The 12,620-nt window shown below is 36.7% G+C and overlaps 1 protein-coding gene across 2 annotated transcripts; it reads right to left on the minus strand.

Annotated features, from left to right (window-relative positions):
- Positions 1 to 150: 150 nt before the first annotated feature.
- Positions 151 to 12,107, minus strand: LOC306849657 (tyrosine-protein kinase ZAP-70-like). 2 transcript variants are annotated; one of them, XM_079384842.1, is made up of 12 exons: positions 11,847 to 12,107; positions 7,958 to 8,396; positions 6,753 to 6,913; positions 6,235 to 6,373; positions 5,197 to 5,281; positions 4,866 to 4,928; positions 4,078 to 4,276; positions 3,791 to 3,997; positions 1,720 to 1,912; positions 1,212 to 1,352; positions 1,022 to 1,134; positions 151 to 897 (listed from the first exon to the last, which is right to left on the minus strand). In XM_079384842.1, the coding sequence occupies exons 2-12, from the start codon at positions 8,357 to 8,359 to the stop codon at positions 780 to 782; spliced, it is 1,821 nt and encodes a 606-aa protein (XP_079240968.1). In that variant the 5' UTR covers positions 8,360 to 8,396; positions 11,847 to 12,107; the 3' UTR covers positions 151 to 779. The 2 variants fall into 2 exon arrangements, with proteins under 2 accessions (XP_079240968.1, XP_079240969.1); XM_079384843.1 differs by lacking the exon at positions 11,847 to 12,107 and adding an exon at positions 5,003 to 5,019 and having other exon boundaries at positions 159 to 897; positions 4,866 to 4,905; positions 7,958 to 8,507.
- Positions 12,108 to 12,620: the final 513 nt, after the last annotated feature.

Here is a 12,620-nt window from a genome sequence, read left to right on the forward strand (position 1 = left end):
CCTGTTCTAAAAACATTAACCTTACATACATAGTTTCCTCTTGAGTGTGGCTTTAGCTGTGGTCTCCTCTTTGTATAATGTTTTACAAATATCTATTAGGCCTATATTTTTATGTTCAAGTGGAAACATTATGTGACAGTCAGCTCCAGTGCATGTTTAACTTGAATTGTTTATGTGCAGTTTATTGGAAGTTTAAAAAAACTCCAGAAGTTTCACAAAATGAATCCATACAAATGTTTGAGAAAGTATATTGTCAAAAGGAATACTGAAAATTGCAGGAAACGTACAGTCAAATCATTCAACAAAAAAACAAGACCATGAAGTTTGAGTATAGTATTTCTTTTCATCTCTAAAGTTTTAATGGATGATAGAGAAAATACATCCATCTGATGTCAATAACTGAAACATTTGTAGGAAGAAAAGCATTTCCTGGCACATTTAAATAGTAAATAGGCACTGTATAGTATTATGAGCACTGATAATAGCAGGCCAATAATTTAAAAAAGGTGACTTGCATTACTCAGTCAATAGTTTGATAGACATAATATTAAAGTTACTTATTTTTGAAACTGTTCTTCACATGTTTTCATTCTGTCCTGGGTCAAAACACACAGGTCAAAGGGACCCACTGGAAAAAAAAATCTATACAAAAACAGAAAAAGGTTCTGATAATTTTCTGCCAGCACATTAACCATTGAGTTTGCTGATATTTCCTTTAACCCAAAACACACCACAATGCAATGCTAAATTCAAAATGCATAATAGAGTTGCCCTTCTGATCAATTCGGGGGCTGTCCGTTCTCTGTTTTCATGTACTCTGGAATCTTTTTGCAAATGGAGTAATAGAAAGTTCTCATCTTCTCTTCCACTTTGACAAAGCCTGGCCGTTCTTCATGCCTGAAGAAGACGAGAGTCAGATGTCAATCAGAGGTTATTTATATTCCCCTTGAAATTCCCCTCAACCACACACAAGCAAACAGACAAGTAAGTTTATAATGTCAATGCATTAGATTATATTTACTTGTATGTCCAGCAGTCCTTCATTAGTTCATACATGGCCTCAGGACATCCAGTAGGGCAATCCATACGATTACCACTATCAATAAAACTCATGACCTCTGGGCCTTTCATTTTCTGCACGAGGAAGTGTAAATGGACATGTTCAACTCACTGAAGTTGGTTTTAAGTACCGTGACAATGTAAATATTTACCTTATAAGGCTTTCCTCCATAGGAGAAGGCCTCCCACATCGTAATGCCAAAGCTCCAAACATCACTTTTGCTGGAGAACCTATGAAATTGAATGCACTCTGGTGCGTACCACTTCAGAGGCCATTTACCTCCTGTACGGGCCTACACACATACAAAACCACACTCTGAACAAATATTCGCTTTTTACCTTTTTATCACGCCATCAATCAGTAGCCTCTGGCTATTGAGTTATATTGCTGTATTGGGCCACTGATGATCATGTGATTAGTCATGAAACAGGAACAAGGAACTAATCCAATTGTATATCTGACAGTGCAATATACTGTAGAATATTTAGAAATGAATGTATTTAGAATATATTTTAGAATGTATTTAAAAAAGAGAGGATTTAATTTCTCCAAGACTACAATGTGTCCCATTTAAGTACAAAGATACACAATGTACTAAATTATATTAATTATAATAAAAATGTAATTGGGTTCCACGTGTACACCTGAGAGCAGCCCACCTTGTAATAGTTGTTATCTGCACCCAGTGCCTTGGAGAGGCCGAAGTCACTGATCTTGGCATATTGCTGGTTGACTAATAGTACATTACGGGCTGCCAGGTCTCTGTGCACAAAGTTCCTTCCTTCTAAATACTTCATCCCCATTGAGACTTGATGCATTAACATCACAATGTTTTCCATAGTGACCTGGTCCCTGAAAGGTGCAAAAAGAGATAGTGTAAATTGATGATCAACTTGGGAATTTTCTGATTTAGTCAGAACAATGTTTTAAATGAAGACTCTACAGGTACATCTAAAAAAAATTATAATATCGTGAAAAAGGTCAATATTTTTTGTCATTCATTTCAGAAAGTGAAACCCATATATTATATAGATTCATTACACATAGAATTAAATATTTCAAGCCTTTATTTCTTGAAATTTTGATGATTATGGCTTCGGAAAACCCGAAATTCCGTGTCACAGAAAATTAGAATATTACATAAGATGAATAAAAAAATGATATTTTAAACAGAAATTTCAGGCTTCTGAAAAGTGTTCATTTCTATGCACTCAATACTTGATTGAGCCTCCTTTTGCATGAATTACTGCATCAATGCGGCGTGGCATGGAGGCAATCAGCCTGTGGCACTGCTCAGGTGTAACGGAAGCTCAGGTTGCTTTGATAGCGGCCTTCAGGTCATCTGCATTGTTGGGTCTGGTGTCTCTCATCTTCCTCTTGACAGTATCCCATAGATTCTCTATGGGGTTCAGGTTAGGCGAGTTTGCTGGCCAATCAATCACAGTAACACCATGGTCATTGAACCAGCTTTTGGTACCTTTGGCAGTGTGGGCAGGTGCCAAGTCCTGCTGGAAAATGAAATCAGCATCTCTATAAAGCTTGTCAGCAGAAGGAAGCATGAAGTGCTCTCAAATGTCCTGGTAGATGGCTGCGTTAACTGAGGACTTTAGAAAACACAGTGGACCAACACCAGCAGATGACATGGCAGCCCAAATCATCACTGACTGTGGAAACTTCACACTAGACTTCAAGCAACACATATTCTGTGCCTCTCCAGTCCTCCTCCAGACTCTGGGACCTTGATTTCCAAATGAAATGCTAAATTTACTTTCATCTGAAAAGAGGACTTTGGACCACTGAGCAACAGTCCAGTTCTTTTTCTCCACAGCCCAGGTAAGACTCTTCTGACGTTGTCTCTGGTTCAGAAGTGGCTCCGTAGCCCTTTTTCTGAAGATGTCTGAGCTGGTGACTCTTGATGCACTGACTCCAGCTTCAATCCACTCCTTGTGAAACTCTCCCAAGTGTTTGAATCAGCTTTGCTTGACAGTATTCTCAAGCTTGCGGTCATCCCTGTTGCGTGTGCACCTTTCCTACCCAATTTCTTCCTTCTAGTCAACTTTGCATTTAATATACTTTGATACAGCACTCTGTGAACAGCCACACCTTTCAGTAATGACCCTCTGTGACTTACCCTCTTTGTGGAGGGCGTCAATGTTCGTCTTCTGGATCATTGCCAAGTCAGCAGTCTTCCCCATTATTGTGGTTTCAAAGAACAAGAGATACCGGAATTTATACTGTAGGGATGGTCATTAATTGAAACTCAAATGTAAATATTCTAATATTTTGAGATACTGATTTTTGATTTTCATGAGCTGTAAGTTCTAATGATCAAAATTAAAACAAAAAAAAAACTTTTGAAATGTTTTACTTTACATGTAATGAATCTAAAATATATGAAAGTTTCACTTTTTGAAATAACTTACAAGAAAAGTTACAAGAAAAACTTTTTCACGATATTCAAAGTTTTTGAGATGTACCTGTATACAGATTATAGAGATTTCACACTTTAACACAAGTTGGAACAGAAATCACTATTAAATCACCACTATCACAACTAATAATTCACTAAAATATATTTTATACAGTATATACCTTAGACTGCATAGCAGATATGTTCTAATGTACAAAATAGACTATATGTAGAAAATAAAATTCATATACTCTTCCACTATATATTAATAACACAAACAAATGTACAAGTTATAAATTTTTTTATTCTGATTTACTCACTTCTTGCCAGAGAGAAACTTGTTGAGTGGGCCAGCGGAGGCCATTTCCATCACCAACATGAGCACTTCAGCCTCACAGAGTCCAATCATGCGCACGATGAATGGATCACTCAGCTGATGCATAATATGGGCCTCTCGCATCAATTCATCCTTTACTGATTTTTCATTCTCATTCTTCAACACTTTAATTGCCACATCAATCTGTTTGCTACACAAGAGAAGGAAACATGTGCTTATTAAGTAAATTGAAAATGTTACAACTCAAATTCTTCCAATCTTTGTAGTCACCTTTCCATTTTGAATACACCTTTCTTGACACAGCCGAAGTTGCCTGAACCAAGTTCCACCTCGTCGATCATGAGCTTGTCTCTCTTGATGAACAGGGTCTTCTTCTTGCATTCATTTGGATCATCATAAGGACTGGTGAATGCATCATGGTCCATTGGCAAAGATGGACGTGGAGGCTCAGCTCCCGAAGACTTGGGCACTGGGGAACATAACAGCAGATGTTACATACATGAAGTTATAAGTGTGCTAATTAACTTTTAAAAGTGCTAATATTTAAAACATTATTTTCTTATTGCTAACAAGTAAACATAAATATCCTTGTGGTAGCTGTAGTGCTTATGCAGAAACACTTTTGCAACATATATGTTTTTAAGCACACAGTGGTTAAAAATTTACATTTGAGCTATGATTGTGGAAAATTCTCTTAACGTGATGTTAACCACAGACCTTATTGTATTCATTAATTGCACACCAGCATTCTGAAAACCCATATAATTTCCAGCAGAAACACATGGTTAATGCAAATTCTCTTCTTCAAGACCACAAACTGCACACCTCCACAGAAAATCCAAGCAATTTATTTTTGTTGTTCTTTGTGCAAAAATATGTGGTCTGATTCCCGAGAGATTAGCAGTAATAGCCAAAACTTTATGCATTTATCACTAAGATAGCACAGAGACTCTTTTAAACATATTTCAAGTAGACATACATTTCTAGGCATATTTGTTGATTTTATCACTGCTGTTATTTGGTTTCAACTTTTAAATGTTGTATTGATATAAATGTACCCATAGGAGGCGGTGTGTATCCATTACCTCTCGGCCTCCTCTGAAACACACAAACAGAAACCCCTAACGATTGAACAAAAGCACAATATTATTAGATGTCTTCAAGAAAACAGACGTGTTCTTTCAGACAGACTTACCGGACCACTCGTAAGAGCTAAAGGTAAAGAAAAGAAAAGAAAAGAGAAGAAAAACATGATCTTAGCCATTTTTACTCACAAATTGCTAATTATTACAATAAAATCGAACGATGTAAAGCCCCAAGATTGAATGTTGCGTATACAGAAATGTGTAGTTTTGGGTAAGAGATGTTTTTTTACATTAAAGTTTATACCTGATGCTGCATTGTTTTGGTTGACACACGGTTCTCTCAGTACAGTCACAAGACCATCAGGCTTCATCTTTAAATACTCCACCAGCTGCCCTCCATAGGAATATAATTATTACAAAAAACATCAATGACAACTACAATAATAAAAATCACACAACGACTTTGTAAAATCTTTATATATCTAGATACATTTTGACATGGTCTAAAATTATTATTGTATTAGCCTATCTATTTACTGTTTTTGTTTGCTTTGCAGATCAGTATGGCAAGCCATTTGGACTTTTATTCATTCGCAGGATATGAATACTTGATATCAACAATTCAATTTTCACTGGTTAAAATGCTAATTCTTCATATCAAGAATATAATTTTTTACTAGTTGAAATTTAATTCCCGATATAAAGAATTCGAGTTCTGCCAGTGATGATGCCATTGTAGATATCAAAAATGAGCATTTTTACTAGTGGAAATCTAATTGCTGATAGCAAAAATTGCTATTGTTACTAGTGGAAATCTAATTCCCGATATCAAGGATTAGCATTTTAACCATAGTGAAAAATGAATTGTTGATATCAAGAATTCATATCCTGTGAATGAATAAAAGTCAAAACGGCTTGTCATACATCAGATCTTAAGCTGTTATACTAAAACAAAGTTTCAATATTTTAAAACAATTTAATATGCATGCTTTTATTGTGCAATACTTTAAATTTATATTTAATTTAATAATTACGTAGTGCCAAACACCACAGACAGCATGTTCAAATAAAAAAAAATATATATATATAATTATATGATATATCTTTTTGCACAAAACATAAATCTAAACCATCTATGTCATCGGCATACTCTTTTCTTGTCATACTCCTTTTGGAACTAAATTTAATGAATTAAAATACATAATTTTGTTAAATCTCATTTTGTAAAAGCGAGTGCATTCTAGCGGCGTTGTGTGAAGGATATTTTTACCCCCTCAGTCTTTTTTTACTCCTTAATAAAGTGGAATATGAGATGACTGACGCTTTGATGGGTGAAGCATACCTGCCACACAGTGTCAAATTTAGTTCCCTCTGGCATTGCGTATTTCCCTGATTTGTCGTGCAATATCTGATAATGGTATACTGTTTTTCCGTATGTCATTGACAGCGCAAACGTGCCAAGTTCTTCTCTCTCTCGCACTCTGGAAAACAAACAAATTACAAGATCACAGGTCAGCTATTTGTTTACCGGCGATGTGCCTTCTGAGTTATAGGAGTAACATGTATGTCATCTCGACCAATCCTGCAGTGTGTCTTTCTGAATTTCCTATTTTCAGGATGCAGAGAAAGCTTTTTGAGGCAATGTAGATGAGTGAATACAGCATCTATAGCCAACATAATTTTATAATCATCCGCTTTGCCTTCATTTTACTCATTACATCACCCCAATACCCAACTCTATCTCTGCTACAAACAATATTGTTCATCAGATTTGCCCCTAAAAGCAGCCTGTGTGTCATCATGACATTTCCACCCTAACGCTGCAGGAAAACTTTAGACTGACTCGAGCTCTTCACTCACAGGAACTTTCCATCAGGCTGAGATCCTGAGTACAGTCGTCTCTCACCCTCCTGGCGAGGGATCTTGCTGTGGAACCATGGCATTTTCTCATGCGCTGTGGTGGCAATCAGTTTCTCTAGCTGTGGGGCCTGGCTTATGATGGCTTGTTCCATGGCTTCCCCCTAAAACAGATAAAATAACATTAAATGTTTTTGATCTCCTATTAAAAATGGTCAAAAATGTACTCACTGTTGACAATAAAAATGCATATTTTTTTAAAGAAACAATAAAGTGCACAAAATATGGTGTGAAACGCATTTAAGTAAGAGGTATAGGCCATAATGGTGTGATGTGCAGAAAAAAGACTTTAATGTGTACGCAAGACTATTTTTTCTAATGTCTCAATGCAAGCGTAACTTTAAGGGATCCATTGTACAGTTAACTAAAAAAATTAAAAGTATGAATTCTAATTGTGCAAATGTAAATGTAAGAATGTATATTAGTACACTTTTCTTTTTCAAGTTAGAAGAACTTAAATGTTTCCACTTAAAATATGATGAATTGGACAGCCCACCTAAAAAAAGTTCAATTCTGTCTTCATGCACTCACCCTTGTGTTGTTCAAAACCTGTATGACTTAGTTTCCTCTGTGGGACATTAAATTAAATTTAAATAATTAGAAAGAAAGACTTACATGTTTGGAACGACATGAGTAAATGAGTAAATGATAGCAGAATTAAAATTTTTGGTTAAATTATCCCTTTATTGCAAGTATAACACTATAATTTATGTAGATCAGAACATTTTTCAGGTTTACATCACTATAAAATGATTTTGTGCTGTGTTGAAGTACTTTCTCACTTCCCCGATTATGTATTTTGCTTGAAGCATACGAAACGGCAGTTACTAAACTGTAAAAAAAAAAAAGTTGACCCAACTTAAAATTTTAAGGCAACCAGCTTCAGCAGATTTTTTCATTTTCTCAACTTGTTGTTTTAAGTTTATACAACAAAAAAGTTGAGCATCTCCTACAAAAGTAAGTTGCGAGAATTAAAAAATCTGCTGAAGCTGGTTGCCTTAAAATTTTAAGTTGACTCAGTGTAGGTTGGAAAAATGTGATATGGAACCGTAAATCCTAGAACTATTTCATGGCCACACAGTTACCGAATATTAATGCAAACCTTGCTTGTTAACTAATCAGAATCAAACCTGTTTTGAAGCTCTTACCTCCAGGTGCCAAGTCTGCCGCACATATTCCCTGAGCATATTTTCCCTCAGGCTGTCAAAAACGCCCGTCTTGATTTGCGTCTCAGCTGATCGCAGGCAGGGTTTTTTCAAGGTGCACATGAGCCCATCAGGGTCTTTGCTGTAGTACTCACAGAGCTCAGCAGGTCCGCAGTGAGGCTTCCCACCTGTGATGCAGTATGTGCCGTTGAGCTGTTTTTCAATGGGATAATGGTAGAACTCCAGGTTCCAAACCAGGGACAGGACGTAGCCGCCCAAGCTGCGGAGGCACTGGCGCAGGAGGAAGAGGCCGTCTCCCATGCCGGCCAGCTTCAGGTGCTCCTCGGCCTCCGAGCGACTGATGCTGCCATAGAAGAACGGGAGGTCCGCAGCAGGGTCGGACATGATGGAGGCAACGAGGGGTTGAAGACTAGATCAGAAGCTGTGGAAAATGATGTTTGAGAGAGAAAGAGAGAAAACCAGAGAGAGCGAGAGAGATTGAAGTGACTGATAACGTCAGCAAAATGGGGCAAACTGTTGTGAGCATGTGTTTTTGCTGATGTGGGATATGGGAGGATGTTTCCCATCTGAAAGCATCTCTCCCGCTTTTTCTCAGTTTCCCTCTTTATATCTCAGACTTGGACATTTTTGGCTTTTGACGGCCCTGTGTGATAAAAAAAAATTGGTATGTGGAGGTATATAGAGTTAATAAGAGAACATGTAAAGGTTGGTGTGGTTGGTGTTTTAGCGCTTTGCAACCGGCAAAGTCTCGCATTCGGATCAAATCACCACAACAGGAAACTCAGACATATCCTTCCCCGCCCCCGCCAGCTCTTATATGACAACCCTTCACCCTGAGCAGGTGCTGATGCTTCAAGAATGTTCCTAAGCTTGTCAACAGACTCATGCTTTGCTGAAACACTTTCTGGGACTGAATGAAAATCAAGCAGATAATTAAAAATACTGTACTTGTAGATATCAAAAAGGCAAAAAGATGTGGACCAAGAAATGTGTCTATAACGGACTTCCTCATGATGAACATTTTCCTGTGACTGAATACTAGTGATGTGTAGGAAAGTAGGAGGTCAGTGATGAAACATATAAGCATCATGTTTTCACCAGAAAGTGAAAACTGCACTGCTTTTCTCAACGCCTCACACTTTAGATTCCATCATTTTATGCAAATGATCTGACAGTGTCTTCTAGACCAGTGGTTCTCAATTCCAGTCCTGGAGGCCCCCTGCTCTGCACATTTTGCATGTCTCCCTTACTTAACACAGCTGATGATCTCAATCAGGTGTGTTAAGTAAGGGAGACATGCAAGATGTGCAGAGCAGGGGGCCTCCAGGACTGGAATTGAGAACCACTGGTCCAGACACAATGGCACATGGCCTGAGGTGGCATCACATGGAGTGACAATGAGTGGAAGACCCTAGACAGGCAGCTTTGATTTAAACCACAGCTTCCTGGACACAGAGCTGCCCACACTTACAGGGATGACAACGGTTGAAGACACAGAGAAAGACCCACAGACACACATGTACACACACACACCCAAACCTTGTCTTAAACCACCACAGGCCACAGCAAAGACACTGGGGGACAGTGCACTGTCTGAGGGGAAACACGAGACTTATGAGGCAATTTGATCCTTTCCATTTTACATTTGGAAATTAATGTAGGTGTGATATTGCAATTTTTTACCATTATTATTTATGTAACCCTTGGATATAACACAACATGAAGGATCTATAAAATCTGCTCAAAATAACTAATTTCATAAAGTTATTAGATAACTGATGCTGATTGTATTTAACATTATTTTAGCTATATAAATTACATTTTAACACACACACACACACACATAAATGTATATATATATTACGTATTAGGCATCAGCCTTCGATCCTATCCGTTTTGGATAAATGGATATTATTTAAATATAGCATTAATAAACATTAAATACGTGCATATTTACAAATGATATACATATATACATATGCATATAGATTATATTAAAAAATAAATAAATAAATGTATATATTTATATTAATAATAATAATATAATAATTTTGGGAAAGTAGAAGTAGTACTTAGGTCTACTAGTTTGAATTTGTATTTTCAGCCTTCAAAGATGTATCTTTAAGATAGTTGTGTCAATGTTAAGCGGAAATTCTAATGGAATTTAATCATTTGTTTGTCTAAACATTATTTTCCGGTGTGAAAGATGGGTGACGATATTGAGGCCGAGCCTCATCGAAACATCTTCTCTTCCGTAATGGGGGTAATTTTATCATTGCGAACAAAATGTCTCATGCATTCAGACGCAAGCAGCCATCTGAGATGGGTGTTTGCTGTCTATTTAATCTATAAAAGGAGCTTTGAAATTGATCAAGGTGTTGAGGCATACGCTCTTTTTTAAGGTTGTTTAGAAGTACTTGGAGATTTTGGAGATGAATTTAAAGCTGTTGGTACAGCTCATTTGATTGAGTTCACTAAAATGCCCCAATAATTGTTTCATCATTTTTACAGATTTTCCATGTTCTGAACACAAGAATCTGAACTATGCTACTTAATGAGCCCTAAAATGTTCCGTGTTTATGTCCATAGACCCAAACTCAACTGCCATGAATGAAAACTAACTTTGTTCAAACAGGCCTACAAAATAGCCTACAATGGAAACGAAAACCTTCTTTTTCCTATGCGTAAAAGGCTATTTGACCCCTGCCCTCAAGACTGCTCACTTAGTTTTTCTTATCCAACTTTGCATGATTTTGTGCCCATATTTAGATGGTCTCACAGGACCAATGTCACAGGCATTCAGGCAGTGAAACAGTCTGGATTCTTGCCACCAAGCAGTGAAACCTTTGAGTTACTTGTGATTCAGTGTTCCACATAGTGCATACTGATGCTTCATGGTAAAACAATGAATTCTGGAAACCACTGATTTCAATCAAGCAGAGTTAAAAGAAGTGTCACCTGTTTGTGCTATGACATAAGTTTAGCAAAATTATTAAAGTAATGGGACTCTCAATGCATCAAAATATTTAATTGCCAAAAATACATGTACAATCTTTTAAAATAATTTACCTGTTAATTTAGAATGGAAATGTCGCTCTGTACTTAAAAATTACAATTGCACATTTGGTTCAAGCCAATTAACAGCGTCTGATACTTTGCAGATCTTCTGCACCTGTTCTGTAGTTCAATAAATATTTTATCTTTGTGCTATCTTTTGTGCTGCTCTGTGATGCTATTTTATGTTTGCAGAGACACATATTAACCTTCCGACTGCATATTATGTACAATTCTTATACACAAACAATAAAACAAACTTAAAAAGCATAAACTGACCAAATGCATAATATTTTTGCACATGGCTACAATTTGGATCCATGCTGGCAATCATACACTCATTAAAAATCCCATTAAACAATCATTTAAGAAAATAATTCTACCTGTGAAAAAAGATACAACTGTTTGCAGTGCTTAAAATTATAATAAATAAATAAATAAATGTAGACAACTTCAAGATAAGGTTTGAAATTTCCACACTTGACTTTCCGCGTTAAGAACATGTTTTACAACACACCATATCTGCTCAGACAGCCCTCAAAAGTGTTGCTTAACATGCATACATATATGCCAGCAAGATGTTACAAATTAGGCTGATATCTACAATCTTAATATAATGTAATGGTTATGTCTCTGTATGGTGTTTGACCTCTGCTGAACATTGCATTTACTAATATCACTCCTCATTTGCATGTTACATGTCTGACATTTTGATCGACCTTGAAAGGTTGTGTACTTGCCTCAGGATAAGATAAGAACAGACGGTTCTTGGCAGACAGAGCCAAAAAAAGCCAGAATAATCTTATTAAACACTCACCGTGGCCTGTAGGTGAAATCTAGGAAGAGAGGGATAGAAAGAAAAAGAGAGAGAGGGAGAAAAAAAGAGTGGAGACACGGTACGGATGAACTGGTGAAGGAGTTATAACAAATGTATTTAGTCTGCCGAAGTGATGAAGCTCTCTGATCTGGCTTGTACGCTAGACGGCTTCTATGCTTGCCAAGTTGTGTGTGTGCGTGTGTGTGTTTGTGAGAGCTTGAGAGAAAACGTGTGCGCTTATGTGTGAGTATGGGTCTCTGTGTGTTTCTATGCACACAGGGGAACTGTGTGGGCTGCTCGACTCACTCAAATTTGCATTCCCTTCAGGCTTTTCAGAAACTGTAACTTACTTTCTCACCCAAGTCTTGGGATGTAACCACTGAATGTTTTGAAATGCTGTGCTGCAGACTAATGCCTAAAACAGTTGCAAGAAATTGCTTCATATTTTTTGCATTCAATTGGTTTAGGGACCCATTAAAGCATTTGAGACATATATTTGGAGCAATGCACAGTGAAAACTCTCTTGAACAAATATCATTATATGGTTTTATTATCATACACAGAAAAGGAATAAAATAAATCTTGGAAAACATCAAAGCAAGAGTCAGAACTTAATTTACCTCATGCACTGTTGAGACTGTTTTAATGTATTTATGTTTGGGTTCCCAAAGACTTATATCTAAAGTGTGTAATAATAATAATAATAATAATGATAGTTTTCAAATTTTACTTTTTTTTATTACAATTTTTTAAATGCTTTTTTGGACCTAATAA

This window comes from Barbus barbus (genome assembly GCF_936440315.1).
Source record: "Barbus barbus genome assembly, chromosome: 29".
Classification (NCBI taxonomy): domain Eukaryota; kingdom Metazoa; phylum Chordata; class Actinopteri; order Cypriniformes; family Cyprinidae; genus Barbus; species Barbus barbus.

Excerpts from the sequence above, each read along its gene's own strand:
- LOC306849657 (XM_079384842.1), bottom strand. The coding sequence starts at position 8,359 with ATGTCCGACCCTGCTGCGGACCTCCCGTTCTTCTATGGCAGCATCAGT. Across the intron at positions 5,282-6,234 it reads AATTTGACACTGTGTGGCAG|CTGGTGGAGTATTTAAAGAT; the intron begins GTATGCTTCACC and ends TATGGAGGGCAG. Across the intron at positions 898-1,021 it reads AAGGACTGCTGGACATACAA|GCATGAAGAACGGCCAGGCT; the intron begins GTAAATATAATC and ends CGTCTTCTTCAG.